The sequence below is a fragment of the Haliotis rubra genome, unplaced genomic scaffold, assembly GCF_003918875.1.
Source record: "Haliotis rubra isolate DU_JTF1 unplaced genomic scaffold, ASM391887v1 Scf241, whole genome shotgun sequence".
NCBI classification, from domain to species: domain Eukaryota; kingdom Metazoa; phylum Mollusca; class Gastropoda; order Lepetellida; family Haliotidae; genus Haliotis; species Haliotis rubra.
Window position 1 is genome coordinate 250,122 of NW_025766459.1, and position 20,393 is coordinate 270,514.

The 20,393-nt window shown below is 39.6% G+C and overlaps 1 protein-coding gene across 1 annotated transcript in view; it reads left to right on the forward strand.

The window, feature by feature from the left end:
• The window catches only part of LOC124278749 (inositol 1,4,5-trisphosphate receptor type 1-like), a 217,190-nt gene that overhangs the window by 19,259 nt on the left and 177,538 nt on the right, over positions 1-20,393 (forward strand). Inside the window, 1 exon segment of the mRNA XM_046714513.1 lies at positions 16,908-17,014. Coding sequence (XP_046570469.1) covers positions 16,908-17,014 — 107 coding nt within the window.

Here is a 20,393-nt window from a genome sequence, read left to right on the forward strand (position 1 = left end):
AGATCAAAAGTGCAATATTTTGTACTTGGGTTTACCTCCCTCGAAACGAAGCAGCCGGGATACCGAACCGAGTCAGACCGGGTGGGTGTGCACTCAAGTGTAACGGCTGGTTCATTAGCAGATGCCGCCTTCACAGCTCATTGTGTGTGTATATATAGAGATGTTGGGTTTTGTAAATACATGCTCATTTTTTGTGTATAACATTTTGCAATCAACAGACATCATAACATGTCATGTGTCAAGTATCACACCTGCCTGTCTGTGTAATTACATAATGTGACAGAGACCAAACTCGGGCCATAAATCAATGCGTTTTGTTTATGGTGTATAGCCTGATTGGTGTTAAGTTCAAATTGCATGTGGTCAGTGATCGCAGTTGTGTATTGATTATTGTCATTAGCAGACAGGCAGGCAGACACACAGGTGTCAATAAAACAAGACATTGAGTTTTGTCTGTGACAGCTACATATCTATATCACAGTTAGAAATTGTGTCAACGCTAAATAATGACATTGCTTTTAAGTATCTAACTGAGAAAGTGACTCGGTAAGAAGAACGTGTGGTGAAATAGACAAATGAAATTGTATAAACAGTTTATTTACTGTCATAACATATAAAAAGCTCGCGCCTGTGAGATATCAACAAAACATTATAAAATGTCTCACACCAAAGCCTTCACCGAGTATTCACCAGACAGCCCGCTTCCAAGTTGCGCGAACCTATTTCACTGTGCACGTGCTATGAGCGCAGCCCAGCTGTTGAAATCCGTATTCCCCAGAAAAGTCTGGGGAAAATTAGTGAAACGTTTGAACTCCGATTTCGCGCGTTTTTTTTCATCGCGTTATTTTTCAACTTTATAAGTTGAATTTGCATTTTTGACGCTTTGTTTCGGTAAGTCCATACCGAAAGGTATCAGAATCTGCAAAGTTGTGTTTTACGTTGCATGTGACCTTTAACACGTCAACACCTAGCAAAATTTCCAGCTGTTAGGATAATCAAGACTGGATCAGCCAATCCAGTGAGTTACATCATGAGCACCGATCTACACAATTGGGATACAACATGCATGGACCATGTCAGCGAGCCTGACCACTTGATCCCGCTAATCACCTCTTACCTCAGCATGGATTGCACAGATCAGTACTAACCCAGGTCCTCATGTAACATTATGCAATAAGTATAGGGCACCTGACTGGTGCAGAATAGATGGTCATGGCAGCTGTGGGTGAAATAAGGATTGATCTAATGGAATGGTTCAGTAAGCTATGAATCAGGGTTCCTGGTATGTTAGAAGGGAATTGCATGGAATCATCTTCACATTACAAGAATTTAAAACATCTTGTTCACACTGTTGTCTTTGAATGGATGAATGAATGAATGAATAGATGAATGGACTGTCTTTTGTTGTTGGGAGGAGTTCAGATCCTGGTCAGCAGACAGGGAGGTGTCTGGAGCAGATAAGTGTGATGATGGGCAGTGTGGGTGGTGCTGATTTCTCACCATACTGGCTGTGATGGACAGTCAGCACCCAGCAGCTCATCTACAGGTGACATGCACAGTTACTGGATGGCTGGACTGTGCTGCTCCAGGGGTCAGGAGTTAAACCTGCAGTCTCACATGGTTTATGAAGCATGAACGAATGTTCAGTTGAATTATTGCTTTGAACTTAAGGGAATGTGCAATAAAGATTTGTCAAAGGAGGGCTATGTATAAAATCTCCAGGTTTCCTGAAGATGTTGAATTCAGTGTTCAGATTCATAACTATATGGAGAATAAAACTATTCAGTTTCAATTTTTGTACAATGTCAGAGAAATTAATGAAAATCGCGCCCGTTTTAACTAGCAAAAACTTCTATAGCCAGTAGTGTACATGATTAGTGACAAATCATGATTAGATCAGATTAGAATCATGATTAGAATATTTTGCTTGACATAATGTATCAGGAACAGTCCCAGAGGACCCGTCTCGGTGAAACTGATTTCTCATCAAATGTTTTTGGAACAGTCTTGCGTATATGATTACCTTCCAGCAAGACAGTTATTCCTTATTGGTGTAATTGCTGTGTATATAATATTTGAAGTATCTGAAATTATTATCTCATTTGGAGTTTTACTGAAGGAAGCACCTTCTGAAAGTTCAGTGGATGTCTGATGAATGCACCTTGTAGTGTCATGTCCTGTGAATGCATCCTATAGTGGTGTCCCATGAATGCACCTTGTAGTGATGTCCTGTGAATGCACCTTGTAGTGATGTCCTGTGAATGCACCCTATAGTGATGTCCAGTGAATGCACCTTGTTGTGATGTCCCGTGAATGCACCCTATAGTGATGTCCAGTGAATGTACCTTTTAGTGATGTCCTGTGAATGCACCCTATAGTGATGTCCAGTGAATGCACCCTATACTTGATGTCCTGTGAATGCACCCCATACTTGATGTCCTGTGAATGCACATTACAGTGATGTCCAGTAAATGCACCTTAAGATGAAGCCTAGTCAATGCACATTATAGTGAAGCCCAATCAATGCACCGTAGAATGATGTAAAGGTGATGCCTAATGAATGCACTAGTGCTTGCTACACCAACTGAAGAGGACTTAAACATACATGTACACTGAAGGATACCATTGTGATGATATTGTCATCACCGAGTCTTGACTTGAAGGACACCACTTCCTAGTAAACACTGTGTAACATGATAGCTTGAGATAGGCTGGCCAGCTGGCCACACACCAACAATGCATAGAGTTTCCTCCATTACACAGATGTTTTAGTAGACTCTCATATCACACAGACAGAGAGGATATACTGTATCATATGTCAGTCCCTGCTGTTGTATAACTAATAACTCAGTCAGGCCATGAGTCAAGTACCTTATGTTCCCTGATTGGTTTTTTCTGCCATGCCTGTCATTTTTATTGACTCAGTAATTAAATTTATGATATTCATAAACAGGCCAGTGAGTGAGTGAGGAAATGTTGCTTTAAGCCACATCAGCAGTATTGCAGCTATTTGTGACTAGAAAATCAAATATTTCCTTTAGAAACGAATAAATAATAATACTGATGGCGAAAACCACTAAAACTTCAGTTCATTATCACAGTAAACAGTAAAAAAAGCTGATATTCACAATTGACAATCTGATGATAAACGAATCTGTGATACAGTATCATTATATAGAGTTACCAAAGAACCAAAATGATTCTCCTGATTCTAGATTTTGGAGCCCAGGGGATTATAACCTGCATTTAATGTCATGTAATTCAGTTTCTGGCATGTAGACATATGTGTTGACAATTACCTGTGTGGGGAACATCTAGGTCAACTTCGTGGTGTTTCCTATGAGCAGCCCATCCTGCGTGCACTTGTCCCTACACTAGCAGGGGGCGGTGGGGTAGCCTAGTGGTTAAAGCGTTTGCTCATCATGCCAAAGACCCAGGTTAGATTCCCTCACATAGGTACAATGTGTGAAGCCGATTTCTGGTGTGCCCCCTCCATGATATTGCTGGAATACTGCTAAAAGTGGCGTAAAACCATACTCACTCACTTACTACCCAAGCAGTCAAAATACCGCACTGACTAACAGTATAAAATATAGAAATGAACAATTTTGGACAAACAAAGAGGCAATGATGTTTCCTGACGCAGTCCAGGGGATAATATGTGACACGTTGGCATTATGGCTGACAGTCATTGTACAATATAATGGGGGATTATGGCTAACACAAGAGATCAGCGTCTTATTAATAATGGAAATTAGGCGACGGAGATTATACGTCATGGCTACACAGTAATTAGTCTGTTTTATTAAGTGTTTATCCAGACACACAGGCCTGTATCAGTCAGAGTGACAGCTTATTGATAACTTCTAATAAGTACTGTTATCCTATAACTGTCAACTACAAAAGTGTTTTGTCCGGGTATCCATGACAACCACTATATATGGGCCAATCAGACATCTTTCACTCACCAGCAAAGTCTCAATGCCTTTGTTTCTGTAATGGTAATATTAATATGATTCAGAGGAGTCAAGCCTCATGATGAGACCCTTTGATCTTGAAGACTGAGTCCAGTCATGTTGTCCGTCGACATCAGAGTCTCCGTCATTGGATGTGTCTCCAGTCAGTGCGACAGTCAACGCCATCATTGGGGACTCTCAAGCTGGACAATAGACACTAGTGAACTCATAATGAGAGGCATATAGATCTTCAAGGGGTTGACCACCAGTGACCTGTAAATCCACACCACGTAACTGCAGTTGGGGAGTGAGTGTGCATGCTGGGAATAGGAACTCCAGTTCATTGCCACAAGAATACCTTGTGCTGCTTGAAAGGACAAAGCAGTGAGACACATACAGATATGCTCGTTGACTACCACTTTAAACAATTCACAGTAACTGTGATTACAAGTCTTTGGGTTGTTTTAAGATTGTGAAGACAAAATAGACAATAATGATAATGTCAGGAATCATGAGTTGTGAACTGCAGTGTTCACGAATAGCGTCTGACCTTCTGACAAATCTAGCAGATCCGCCAATGGTCCGATAGAAGTCTACAACCCGCTGGCCCCAGTGTCTGACTGTATATTTCACAATGACTTTGACTGAAGTTGTTATATGTGCCATGTGACACTTGTTTGCTGTTTATAAATCTTATGTTTGTCAATAATTTCAATGCCAATTATAAAAAATGTTAAATCTGAAATGTGTGTTCAATTCTATTCTATGGGTCCTGTGAATTTTCAATGGGTCAGGCAGACATCTGAAACTTAAAGGGCCCAATGTCCTATTACTTTGAACCAGCATTTCGTGAACACTGGAACTGATGTTAAACTGGTGTTCTGACGGACACCTGGGTTGTTTGTTGTGTGCCACTCGGCTACAGCAAGCACCTGTGCCATCGCCCGTTCTGGATCAGACAGTTTTTCAGCAAGCACCTGTGCCATTGCTGCTTCAGGATCAGACAGTGTTTCAGCAAGCACCTGCGCCATTGCCTGTTCTGAATCAGACAGTGTTTCAGCAAGCTCCTGTGCCATTGCCCCTTCTGAATCAGACAGTTTTTCAGCAAGCACCTGTGCCATTGCTGCTTCAGGATCAGACAGTGTTTCAGCAAGCACCTGCACCATTGCCTGTTCTGAATCAGACAGTGTTTCAGCAAGCTCCTGCGCCATTGCTGCTTCTTGACCAGACAGTGTTTCAGCAAGCTCCTGCGCCATTGCCCCTTCTGAATCAGACAGTGTTTCAGCAAGCTCCTGTGCCATTGCTGCTTCTGGACCAGACAGTGTTTCAGCAAGCTCCTGTGCCTTTCCTGCTTCAGGATCAGTGTTTCAGCAAGCACCTGTGCCATTGCCCGTTCTGGATCAGACAGTTTTTCAGCAAGCACCTGTGCCATTGCTGCTTCAGGATCAGACAGTGTTTCAGCAAGCTCCTGCACCATTGCCCCTTCTGAATCAGACAGTTTTTCAGCAAGCTCCTGTGCCATTGCTGCTTCTGGACCAGACAGTGTTTCTTCATGTGTACAAGAGAGAGAGTGTGTTTCAATAAGCACCTATGCCATTGATTCATCTCTAGTAGAGTCCCAACACTCACCTCAAAGATTGCTTAATATGTATGAGAAAAAGTGTTTCAGCAAACACCTGCTTCATTGATCCATCTGTAAGAAACTATTTCAGAAAGCAATTGCTCCATAGTAAGAGAGTATTTCACTAAATGTCTGGTCCATGTTTGATGAGATAAAAGAGTATCTGCTCCATCCGTGAAGGAAGGCCAGATGTATGCAAGAACACCTTCTCTACTGCTCTGTCCAAAAGAACAAGTGTTTTGACAAGCTCCCTGTGTAAGAGAATGTTTCACCAAGTACCTGCCCCATTGCTGCATATGTATGTTTCAGCAAGCACCTGTTTCAAGGAGACCCTGTTTCAGCAATGCTGCATTGCCCTGTGTGAAGGAGAGGATTACAGCAAGCACATGCTGACGAGGCTGGACAGACATCAAACAGCTGCTCAATAGGGGATTAGTATTCACTGAGTTAATGCATTAGGATCATCACACATCAGCCAAATAAATTACCACCCCCCATGGGACGGTGCCACCTGGGAGCATGGAGGAGAGAACCATTATAGATTCTTCCAGTGAGGTCCGTCAGAGATTAGCCTTTAGCAGAACAAGTCACCTTGAGTTACCATACAGGCTGGCCAGGACAGAGGGTAACAAAATGTAATCAGGTGGAATTGTTTATCAATGCATGGGGATCATTTTCACATTGGAAGGAAAAATATTGTAATTGAGCAATTACATTCCAATACATGGGGATTCCTCCAGTGGCAATATGTCTTGGGCAAGCATCTAGAGTCTGGAAATTGGTGTGCATGTAGTATTGTTATTTATGCACAGATGCAAAGTACGGCAAAAGTAAGCATGTGCACTGTCATTGTTGATATTGTGCAGTGTAAACAGAATGGCAGTGTAATGAGAGTTTAGTGAGGCTTGTTCTACTGAGCTTGTCACTCATTATCAAAGGAATATACCATTAGCTCATGCTGAAGCCAGATTCACTGGTATTCTGAATATCTGGACCAGTCTCCTTTACTGGGTAACATTTTATATGACATTCCAGCCTTGACTGACGAGATAGTTTGTTATCCCCCGCCGAGCATTTAGCACGAAGCGGGAGATATAGTATTAGGCTCCGTCCGTCTGTCCATCCGTACCTATGTACGTATGAATTGGAATATCTTAAGAACCATTAACTAGATTCTTTTCATACTTGGTACCTAGGTTGATCACAGTATGAGAAAGGTCCCAGTCAGGTTTGGTGACCTTGACCTTTATTTAAAGGTCACAAGAGGACTTTAACATTTACCCTTGTCAGCGAGATATCTCAAGAACCATTCACTAGATTTTCTTCATATTAGGCACCAAGCTTTATATAGGGAAGGCGCAGGGCCCAGTCGATTTTGGTGACCTTCACATAATTTTCAAGGTCACAGCGACACTTTGAAGATTTCAGTATGTTAAGATTGTCAGCAAGATATCTCAAGAACGGTTCACTGGATTTTCTTCATATTTGACACCAAGCTTCATATAGAGAAGGCACAGGGCCCAGTCGAGTTTAGTGACCTTCACATAATTTTCAAGGTCACAGCGACACTTTGAAGATTTCAGTATGTTAAGATTGTCAGCAAGATATCTCAAGAACGGTTCACTGGATTTTCTTCATAGATTTTCAAGACTTCTCTTGAATGTTTTTTGATAAGAAATTTCTCTATTACTATTTTTTGCATATTTCATACACCATGACATTCATGTCAAGGTCAAAGTGAGTCTTTAAAATATTTGTGTGTTTGAACAGCTACAGAGCAAGATATCAAGAGAGGTTGACTGGTCATGTTTTTGTTGACATTTAACTTCATCGTAAACTACGACCTTCACTTTCATTATTCTTTAAGTTTGATTTCATAACTTGCGGCAGGGGATTATGTCACCTTAGTGACAACTGCTTGTTATCAATGATTGAATGAGTTTTACACCCTTTTAGCAATATTCCAGCAAATTCACAGCGGGTGACACCAGAAATGGGCTTGACACTCATTGTACCCATGTAGGGGACCAAACCTTGGCCTAGTCATGTCGAGCAAACACTTTAACCACTGGGCTACCCCACCACCCTTTTTATTATCAGTGGGAGCTAAGGCAGCAGCATTTGCTGTGTAGAGTTGCCTCCCTTCAACATGCCAGAATCCTCTAATGAATGAAACCCTCGATTCACCCTGATAAGGATTTTCGGCCAGTCAGAACTGTATAAGTGTTTTCACCTACATGGTATATATATGTAGGAGCTGCACCACTTCAGTCTTCTGTCCAACATTCAGAACTGGTTAACACTGACTTGCCTTGTTACTAACTGAATGACTAAATCTTATAGAAATAACCTCCTTTGTTGTCTTTCATGTCTGCTTTGTAGAGTCATGTTTGGCAAACTGAGATGTCTGCATGTTGATCTGGATGAGGCTATACCTCAGGGGGAGATCCTGTAGATGTTGGAGCCCATAAAAGTCATTGTGGCGTACCTGATATGCAGCCACTTTGTTTGTACATGTTTATTCTGATGGTGAGAGATGCAGCCACCTCTCACCCTGTCTTTCATGTTCTCGGTGTAGTGGTGATAGACAAGCCAGCCATGCTCACCTGAGTGTGAATAGTTTTGTTCATGGTCAGACAAGCTTAAGTATCTCAGGCTAATGCTGTCAACTTGAGCTAAAAGGGAAATCGTTTGTAGGACACACAAAGCTGACACCCTGCACCCTTGTAGTTTAGCAATAACCTCCCTGCTACACTGAATGATGGCAGGGTCTTCCTATACTGCTCAACATTAGAAAAGGACATGTCGTATGTTTCTTGAAATTCAGATTTAAGCTGGAGTCGTGCATCAGTATATTCAAAGATGATATGTCAATGTTAAGGTCAACTAGTGGAGAATCTTATCTTCTGCTTTGAATTTTATTATAAGTCATGCTGTTGTAATGTCCTCATATATATAAGCTATTCTATATGATAGCAAACAGTCCTGGTGTCTGTCTGCATAACACAATCAGATAAGAATGTTGAGAAAGGGTTTAATGGTTTGATGGCTTGTTTGAATCCTCTATAAATCATGAGACAGTCACCCCTGTGGTGATCCAGAGTAAGGGTGGGTCGCCAGCAACTTGTGGTTGTTGTATGAGGCAGTGATATGGATTGTGTGTAGGATCGGTCTCTTGGTTGATAGCTTGTCATGGTACCCAGTTGATGTTCCTCTCAGTGTCAGTCACTGGATTGTCTGATGGCCTACTGGAACTCAACCAGATCCTGTGACTAAGTCTGTTTTACAGCACAAGAGTTAGCTACCTAGTTAGAAACTTCTCTGTCCAGATTTAGATTTTGTACATTTAACTGATCAAATCTTTTCAAATATCAGTTATAATATGACAGTGTGTTATATGGTTCAACATGAATGCATGTTTTGGGCTGCCTCACCATCATTGTTGAACCAATGGTGTCCTTGTTTCAGTGTTGAGTACACGCCAAAGCTTCATTCAGTATTCTAGCACAGCTACTGTGAGTCTTCTGTTGCAGATAGGTTGTCTGACTGAAGTACAGAATACGGCCGCCCACATCATTTCGTTACAGTCAAAATCATGTCGCATTACTCCAGTCCTCAAATCACTTCATTGGCTCCCAATTGAATCACGTATCAACTTTAAAGTTCTCTGTACTGTCTACAAATGCCTCCACAACCAGGCCCCATCCTACCTCACTGACTTGATCGCTGTATACACACCAGCCAGAACTCTTCCATCTCAGAACCAGCTCCTTTAACTTACTGTACCAACTTTTCGACTTTCCTCATTTGGTAAACGATCGTTCTTTCATGCAGCCCCAAGACTATGGAATTCATTGCCAGTCCACATCAAAGACTCTGATTCTCTGACAGCTTTCAAATCACGACTTAAGACTTACCTTTTCTCCTCTGTATATACCTGACTCTCTCCCTCTTCCCCCTGTGCTTTGAGCATGCACTAGTGTGTGGATTATAGCGCATAACAAATGTCCATTATTATTATTATTATATGTAGATCATGTCATCTTACAAAAGTTTAAAATAATTAGTTTCAATGTGTTAATTTCAATATGTTTCTGTAATCAAGTTTAGTTGTGGGCTACGATGTGGGCATTGAAGGCTAGAGCAGTTGGTTATAGTATATGTATTAATGGATACAGTATATGTTGTGAGGCTTTAACTAAGCCTCTTTGTACATATGATTTCAGTTAGTTAAACCTATCCTCTACAATTATTACCAAAAGCCTCTTGATCTGCAATAACGTGTAAATTGATTTTTAGATACGCCATGTAATGCACATAACAACAGATGTATCTTTGAGATCAAGGTTCAAAATGTAAATAAATTTCTTCTGAAGTAGCTGATATTTTTCTTCTGAAGTAGCCGATATTGCCAGAGAAATCTTGAGTGACCCATTTGGTGGTCTGATAGGAGCACTGTTTGACATCTATCATGTTTACACGAGGTATCATGTTTACACCTGGTAAACCCCTGAGAATGTCCAGGTTTTAATTGGTGTTCAGCAACCCATGTTTGTTGTTAGATTAATAAGATTGGGTGGTCCAGCTTACTGACATTGGTGATGCATGTCATCATAACCCTAATGGGTTATACCAACGAGAGTGATGCCAATCACTGGATTGTCTGGTCCTGATTTGATTTTGTTAGAGACTGCCATCATACAGCTGGAGCATGTCTGTGTTTGGTGGCAAGCAAACAAACAAACAATCGGCTAGTTAGAAAGCCGAGGAGTGACTTCAGCACATGATACCAACGTGTTGAAGGCTCACAAAGGTTCCTGTATACGGTTAGTTCCTCAGCAGGTCAGAAGACTTCAAGAGGTGATGCTGTGGATTCTGTTGTCCACTTCTTTGACTTCTATGATTACACAGTGCCATTTAGAAAGTGGTCAAATGTAACATATGTCAGCCGCCTCAGCATTGGCTGAGCGGGTTAGGCGACTGACTTTGAGTGCTGGCGATTAGGTGCCTGACTCTCCTGGTGCGGGTTCGAATCCTGGATGGGACTCAACCCAACAAAAGTACTGGAATTTGTACTTTACTAAGAAAGTGTAATCCCAAATATAACATTTTTTTTTTTACTTCAATGATTGCCTATCATCATACCCCATGTCATCAGACTTTGCCCATAATAGTAATCACTGGATTGTCTTATTCAGGATTGGTTATTTCATGAAGCAACCAAAGAAAGTGATTTTGGCAGGATTGGCCCGTATCACAGTCTCTGAACTGTATTACTTCCCCTTCCTCCAACTATTCCTGTAGTGCTAGTACTGTGAAGGAAGCCAGTCTAGATTGCCCACTGGCACTCGGGATTGTGATTAATCCAAATGTTTTCAGGGATATCTCATGATACATCGATGTTAAATACCATAGCAACATGCTGCTTGGCCTGGTAACCTCAGAGGTGCCATTAGTGGTCATTTGGTTGTGAGATTCTGGAGTTGTATTTCTTGGTTTTCATCTTCCATGAGTCTGGTGGTTCCACCTCATACAGTTATCATCCTGTCTCAGTGCTGTAGAGGAGATGTTTGAGTTAGAACGTAGCCCAGAATGAACACCCATGCATGTGTGTTCCTGCTTGAAGCTAGGATGATTTGAGACTCTGGCTGAATCAGTGGGGAGCATATACTACTTGTTTAGGACAAACAAGTTCTTAAAATTACTAAAGTTAATCTGTCATGCTATGACTGATTAATTGTGGTAATGTTAAAGCATCAAATGGTCATGACAGATGAACGACATTAATATGAAAGAATTGAGTGGGTTCCATGTATTTTGAGTGGTATGGAAGTGAAACAGGCCAGTTGTTGAAATGGTACAAAACAACCTAAACATGTTTCAGACATTAAGCAGTCATCATGGTTTTCAACTTTTTCAGTAAACAGTTTACAATTGCTAGAGTGGTCTAGAAGTTGGTCAGGTGAAAAGGGAGCTTTAATTGTATGGTAAATAGGGTAAAAGTCCATATATTACCTGTAAAATCTACCTAGGTGACAAGTTCCGGCAACTAGACTAAGCACTATATGTCCCAGGCTGTTTAAAGCTCCTTAGGTTTCTTATCTCTTCAACTTATCTACTCAGCAAAGCCATGAATGGTGAAGTATCTCTGTATGTGGCTCTGTATCTCCAGACACAGCTGGATTAAATGGACTCTGTTGGTTGAAACAAATGCCTGATAAACAGCTGAGTCTTTAATCAGCGGAAATCAGAAGAATAAGCAAGTTTATTTGAGCCCCTGACTGTGCATTTGGTGCTGAGTCTTCCCGTGATTGAGTGGAGATGGACAGTACTTCAAACACTGCCGTGTTTCACGCCACTGTGTGGATCTGGCGGTATTTGTGGAGGACCTCATTACCATCATCCTGATCAAGCACATGAATGTTTAATGAGCATGACCTTACGTTGGCTGCTGGAGTCCCTAGTGCGGGATTCATATAGCTTTACACAGAAGTAGCATGCACTACATGACTATTTGTAGTTGCTTTCTACCTGATTTAAATGTGTAACACTGTGTAACATGGTAAGCTACAGTCACTGAAGGCATGCTACCTCCAAACACTCCTTACATTAGCTAGTTCAGATCCGTGTTAGAACTGGTCTTCAGTCACCCATGCTTGTCATTATATTAGAGGTGACTAACGGCATCAGGTGGTCAGGCTCGCTGACTTGGTTGACACATGTCATCATATCCCAATTGTGTAGATTGATGCTCATGACATTGATCACTGGATTGTCTGGTCCAGACTGGATTATCTACAGACCGCCACCATATAGCTGTAATATTGGTGAGTGAGGTGTTCAACAACAACCTTCCTGTCTGATACCTGATGTTGCCAACTGGACCTTCCTGTATTCATTAATGCCTCATGCTAGCAGCCTAATGGGTTCCTGCTCGTGTTACTGTAACTTATATGCACAGTTTACAACATAGTCAGAAATCTGAACCTGTGTTGAGTTGAAGTCTATCTGGGTAGAGACACATACAACTATTGAAAATGTTGCTTGAACAAGCAGACTTTAAAGGCAGAATGTCACACATTTTTGACAATATTTTGGCCTATATAATAGTATTGTATATATTGTGGCATGTGCACTCACTTTAGCTTCCTATTGATGCAATAAAATATTTATTATCCCTTACGACTGGCCTGAAATCGATAATTGAAACTTTGAGGCGAATAGCTTCCAAACAGAGAACACTTGCTATATATGGAATGTAAACAATTGTTCTGAACATTGTAAACTGTCGCACACTGTGTTGTTGGTGTTTGCCGAACTGGTTTCACTCACAAGTTTTGCGTTGGATATTCATAAAGAGCGCTCAAAGGGACTTAACTGTATGGGGTTGGCTTGAAAGAATGTTCAACTGGTAGAGGGCGCGAGAGTTCATTTAATGCAACATTGCATAAATTCATTCAAACTTTTTAATAATATTGTAATCTAAATGTGTAATTTTTCATGGGAATAAATTATATGGTAGCTTCCCTGCATTATTTATTTTTAGAGAAGTGTGGTGTGATATAGTGCATTTAAGATTTGCCCTGACTATATGCATGTGAATGACTGATTCACACAGTTATTACAATTCAGAATAGCTTCAGTGGCTTGGGTGGACAAAACTGTAGCTAATATCATGAGCCAACAATATTCAAAATGAAAGGGGTACATTCTCCTTGAGATGTGCCCATATGTTGTTTTTAATTCATGGATCTCTTTAATTATGAAATTTAACATTAGAGTTATAGCAACATTGGCGTTATGTCACATTGGTTAGCTGAGATAGTACATGTGAAGTCTATGTTCATGATATCCATGGTTCTAAATCAATTTAGACAACAATAAAACATCAATCAACACATTATGACCTAATCCTTGGAACAAGGTATGTTGCTTTGAAACAGGAGCCAAGATGTGGGAATATTCCCATCTGCTTTAGTAAACATACATCAATAAACACTTTTGACAAATCCACTGTATTGTTAATCCTTTGAAGTTTTTTTACAATTCAACTGGCCACTCCTCTCTCACAGTGTGGCCACATGCATGCAATACATTCACCCCGTCAAACCTGTTTGTATCCCAATCATAGATTGGATATTTGCACCAGACATGAGAAATGCCAAGTCTGAACCTCTGATTGCTATATATCCTTGACACACTCAGAGGCAAGGGTGAACTTTACTGTGTTACAATGTATAGTCTAGGTCTAGGGAATGATGACAAACACATTAAGTGTAGGGTTTAAACATTAAAACTTTAATGGCAAAAAGGGAGTAGTAAGCAATCCCAGTGAAATGTATGCGATTTGCCTGAAAAAGTAAGAATCATTGCAGTTTTAAGTACATTAGGTGAGCTTCATTGTTGCAATATAATATTCTGTACCCATAATTGTTGAATACTGAAGTACATTTACACACATGTAAATATGCCAGGTGAAAGTTTTTGTAAGCGTCATCAGGTGAAATATGTGAATTCAAGAGGATTCCTTGTTTTCAACAAGGCACTCCAGTGCCTATCAGAAACCGAGATTGTTGGATGACTGGCGTTAATTGACATTCTGTGATTACTTTGGCTAATTAAAATGGTCCTGGCTCCACCACACCCTTTAAGGTTCAACATGGGCCATTATCTTATTTGTAAACAGTGGCATCTCTCTGAAAGTAACACTTCTGTTGCAAACATTGATGTATCATCATCACAGAAACACCTCTGTTGCAAGTAATATGTGTTGCAAGTAACATGTGCCACAGTAATCAGGGGCACATGTTTGTGACAGTAAGACCTCTGTGGCAAACAGTATCGCATCTCTGCCACAGCGGTTTGTGTGTCAACCAGAGAAAGCTATCCAAAAACACATCTACGATGTTTCAGTTACATAATCTGCTTGTGGATACCTGAGTCAGCCCTGCGACTCAAGAGACTGATTGGAGCTTTGTGGACTTGATGTTGGTCATGAATAGCTCAACTTAGAAACATTAAAGGCTATCTCTTTTGTCTTTTGTCTTTATTTAGCTGATGGAGATATAAAAGTGTGTCCACAAATTTCCTTAATTGTCGCCATATTACTCCATGAGACTCAAGCTGCGACAGCTGCCTGTTTATGAAGAAGCCAAATCAAGATTCACAAATAAACAAAATAATGAATGATGATGTGTATGATGATGACTACATGACGTATATGTTGTTGTATGCTGTATACGAGTGTATATACAATGGTGTACACGAGTTTATATACAATGGTGTACACGAGTTTATATACAATGGTGTACTCGAGTTTATATACAATGTTGTATCGAGTGTATATACAATGGTGTACACGAGTTTATATACAATGGTGTACACAAGTGTATATACAATGGTGTACACGAGTTTATATACAATGGTGTACACAAGTGTATATACAATGGTGTACACAAGTTTGTATATACAATGGTGTACATATACAATGGTGTACTGAGTTATAGTGTATATACAATGGTGTACAATGGTGTACACAGTTTATATACAATGGTGTACACAAGTGTATATACAATGGTGTATACACAATGTATATACAATGGTGTACACATGGTGTAGTTTATATACAATGGTGTACAATGGTGTACACAAGTGTATATACAATGGTGTACACAAGTTTATATACAATGGTGTACACAAGTGTATATACAATGGTGTACATGAGTTTATATACAATGGTGTACACAAGTGTATATACAATGGTGTACATGAGTTTATATACAATGGTGTACACAAGTGTATATACAATGGTGTACATGAGTTTATATACAATGGTGTACACAAGTGTATATACAATGGTGTACACAAGTGTATATACAATGGTGTACATGAGTTTATATACAATGGTGTACACAAGTGTATATATGGTGTACATGATGGTGGTGTACACAAGTGTATATACAATGGTGTACATGAGTTTATATACAATGGTGTACACAAGTGTATATACAATGGTGTACATGAGTTTATATACAATGGTGTACACAAGTGTATATACAATGGTGTACATGAGTTTGTATACAATGGTGTACACATGTGTATATACAAGTGGTACACATGGTGTACATGAGTTTATATACAATGGTGTACACAAGTATATATACAATGGTGTATACAATGGTGTACACAAGTGTATATACAATGGTGTACACGAGTTTATATACAATGGTGTACACAAGTTTATATACAATGGTGTACACAGAGTTTATATACAATGGTGTACACAAGTGTATACAATGGTGTACACAAGTTATATACAATGGTGTATGGTGTACACAATGTACAATGGTGTATATACAATGGTGTACACAAGTATTATACAATGGTGTACACAATGTTTACACAATGGTGTACACAAGTGTATATACAATGGTGTACACAAGTGTATATATATACAAGTGTATACAATGGTGTACACAAGTTTATATACAATGGTGTACACAAGTTTGTATACAATGGTGTACACGGTTTGTAAGTGTATATACAATGGTGTACACAAGAGTTTATACAATGGTGTAATGGTGTACACAATGTGTATATACAATGGTGTACACAAGTTTATATACAATGGTGTACACAAGTTTATATACAATGGTGTACACAAGTTTATACACATACAATGGTGTACACAAGTGTATGTATACAATGGTGTACACAAGTTTATATAATGGTGGTGTATATACAATGTGTATATACAATGGTGTATGCAAGTGTATATACAATGGTGTACACGAGTTTATATACAATGGTGTACACAAGTGTATATACAATGGTGTACACAAGTGTATATACAATGGTGTACAAGAGTTTATATACAATGGTGTACACAAGTGTATATACAATGGTGTACATGAGTTTATATACAATGGTGTACACAAGTGTATATACAATGGTGTACACGAGTTTATATACAATGGTGTACACAAGTGTATATACAATGTACACGAGGGTATATACAATGGTGTACACAAGTGTATATATACAATGGTGTACACAAGTGTATATACAATGGTGTATACACAGTGTATATACAATGGTGTACAAAGTACAATGGTATATACAATGGTACACGAGTTTATATACAATGGTGTATACGAGTGTATATTCAATGTTGTATGCGAGGGTATATACAATGGTGTACACAAGTGTATATACAATGGTGTACACGAGTTTATATACAATGGTGTACACAAGTTTATATACAAAGGGAATACTCAAAACTGTATGGGATGGTGTATGAATCATCTTTGACACCTTGTTGCCTGTTTCAGACTGCCTGTTCCGGATATGTCCCATGAGCCGCTACTCTGCCCAGAAGCAGTACTGGGAGGCACAGCGCCAGTCGTCCACCGACCCGATTCTGCTGGAGAGACTCCATGTAAGTCTTCATCTGAACCATGCACATAGATCTGAAACTTTATAAATGTACACTGATCAGAATCCATTTACACTGATCTGAACTGATCTACATCCATGTACACTGATCTGAACCATCGACATCCATGTACACTGATCTGAAACATCGACACTGATTGGAACCTATGGACAATGATCTCTGCCATGAATTACTGATCTATCTCAACCCATGGACACTGATCTGAACCCATGCACACTGATCTGAACCCATGCACACTGATCTGAACCCATGCACATTGATCTGAACCCATGCAGACTGATCTGAACCCATGGACACTGATCTGAATCCCTACACATTGCTCTCAATTCCATGACACTGGTTTTGGAGCACCTATTGGTCATTCCTCAGCCAGTTTGCATTGTGTGTGGTGGATGGGTGTGGACAATTTCTATAGATCTGAGTCTCAAAGATGAAACCAATTACTGGTGATGATGTGTTTAAATGTCATCTGGATTCATGTGAAAATCTGGTATGTGCAAATCAGATTTCCACTCTTATGTTGAAATAATGGTCATTACAGTAACTAACAGAAAAAGCTTCATCAGTTCAATCTGTTTTAGATTCAGAGAACCGATAATGGGTGTGTTTACTGCATTTGTTTTTATTTTATGTGATGATATTGTGTGTTTTGTATTGCGTGCTGTTCGTAGACTTGTACAAATTGACAACGGCATGATCAGAGTTTGTAACAATTTTATGCTGTCTGAATTACAAGTCTGAGATATAAGTCCATGGGTTCAGTGCACATAATGATAACATTGTTAATACAATGAGTCAACTTTGTATGTTAGTAATTGAAATATGGTTTCAAATCTACAATTGATGTGTATGATAGAATTGATTTGTAGTGAATTGATCATTTTCACAGCAGGATTATTACCTTCATGTATCGTGACTCAGCGGTACTCATTGGGTACTTTGTGGGATGTGACCTGTGTTTGAACTATATGCCTGCCTGTAGGTCCATGGCAGGTCCATTTCTTGTCGGGACTCAAAGTTTCAAATTTGTATAGGTCCGTTTGGCCTGCAGTAAATTCCCTTGTTGATTTATCACAATAAGCTGATTTCTTTAGAATGAGGACCTCAGGATTGCAGTTTCTAAAGTCTGTTGGCCCTGATGGAACCCTGGCATTATCAATTTTGACACTGGACATAACTGAAGTGATAGACATGCCAGACAATGAGAAACAGTGAACTCCAACCAAACCATTTTCAACTCATGAAGATCCAGGTTATAAGTGGTGTTCAGTCACCCTTGCTTGTTGTAGCAGGTTACTAAGGGATTGGGTGGTCAGCTTTGGGGTCTTGGTTGGTGGATGTCCAGTTGCTTAGATCAAAGCTTGCTAATGTCAATCACTGGATTGTGTGGTCAAGACTTGATTATTTACAGGCCACCATCTTATAACTGGAAAACTGCTGAGTGCAGCATCAAACAAGCAAATCAGTTATGGAATGAATCCTCCATATGTAATCTCCATAGGAGTTTAAAAATATAACCTATTGCTTCAGATTCTGGATGCACTTCTTGAACTTGATGTGTTCAACCCTCAGGGACATTACTCTCTGGCAAAGAGAAGTACAAGGCCTTTCTCCTTCAGAAGATATTTCACAGACTAATTTCGTTTGTGCGAAAACCGTTCTAGATTTATTTGTGTCAGGAATAACTCTGGAATTTACTCTTTCATCCTGACATGAAGACATAATAAGCATGTTGTGAGACTAGTTATTTGTTATAGGTGAGTTGGGGGTATAGTTGTCTACCAACTTTAAGTTTGATATGTGTGCCTGCACACACGTGTGCACACGCGCACGCACATGCACACACGCACACACACACACATTAACTATTGAAACAAACCAAACCAGGCATGTTTTTCAGATTCAGATATGAATATGAAAATTTACTGAATAAGTGTAGTCCTACAATTACACTTGCCCACTTTCTAAACAGCATTGTGTTTTCATGGATGTACTGTACATCTTGTTTCTGCCTCATCTTGTTAGCATCCCCTTCAGCAGGTGCTCCTCAAACTCTCGTGTGAACTCACCTATGTAGAACAGACTTAATGCCTTTGATTGCTCCACAGGTGCCAATCATGCACCAAAACATGTGTGAAGTCACCTGTGAAGGACATAATGGCTAGACTGTTGGCAGTTAGATACACCTTACAGCAGTTCATAGATACTGTTATGTGATGCCTTACTATTTAATCCTTCTTATTAAAATTAGCAAACTTTGTGTCATCAGATTTAACGGCTTTGTTCCTTAAATAGATCTGAATATCTCCTGCAGGTAGGTTACACCAGATAAAGCATATCATGCAGTAGGAGATACTGACAGGTGGAAGTCCAGTTACTGGCTCATCACTGGGAGGATATTTTCTCAGACCCGTAATTAAAAGCAGTACACGATAATGAGAAAGAAAAACCATTTCCATAAGATTAGAAATGCACAAGTCCCTAAGGTAAAAATTAATAGTTTAAATGATAATTTCTAAAAATATCTAGACTTGCCTCTTCGAAGAATTAATTACTATACATCCATGGGCTCAGCATTCAGTACAGCCTTGGAGCAAGGTTACCATAGGATGTATATAGGATACTAAACGACCTTCCGTGTAATACCAAGTTTATTAAACGTGTTAGTGATTTGGTATCAAACTCACTTTTGCTCGTTTGATACTAAATCTTTCACGAGTTTAACAAAAATGGTATTTCACGGAAGCAAGTTTAGTATTCTGTTTTTTACTCTAGAAACGAGTCAAGCAAGGTCTAACACTATTGCAACAGAGGCATTATCATTGTGACGTCATAACTGTAACCATTATGGAGTCGTATGTCTTGCGGTATTACACTAGTGTGATATTGCCGTAAAAGTATTACACTGCAGTATCTTCCACAGGCAAGTAATAAATATTGATATTTTTTTTCTCACATTCCATGGTTTCCATAGTGATTTGATTGGAAGTGGCTGGTATGATACAAGACAAATCTTATGGATAACAACTTCTTGATTTATTTTTCACAACGTTTCTGGGCTAGCTAGTTGTTATCCATAAGATTTGTCTTGTATTACTACACCAACTTCTAAATGCCTTTGAAGAATGGCTGGTATGAGTTTAACTCACTTCTTTCCGAGATATTGGGGATGTTGGTCCAAGTTGACAAATATAAGGTCACCCCTTTCATACACTCTTAAAAGATTCCAGTCACCACTGGGCACATTGCAGACAAATGTTTTGTGTCCCGATTACAGAAATAGAAGCATAAAATCATACTTGCCACACTGAAGAATTTGAACTACATGATAGCTTTCTTAAAAAGTTGGTAAAAGTTTACG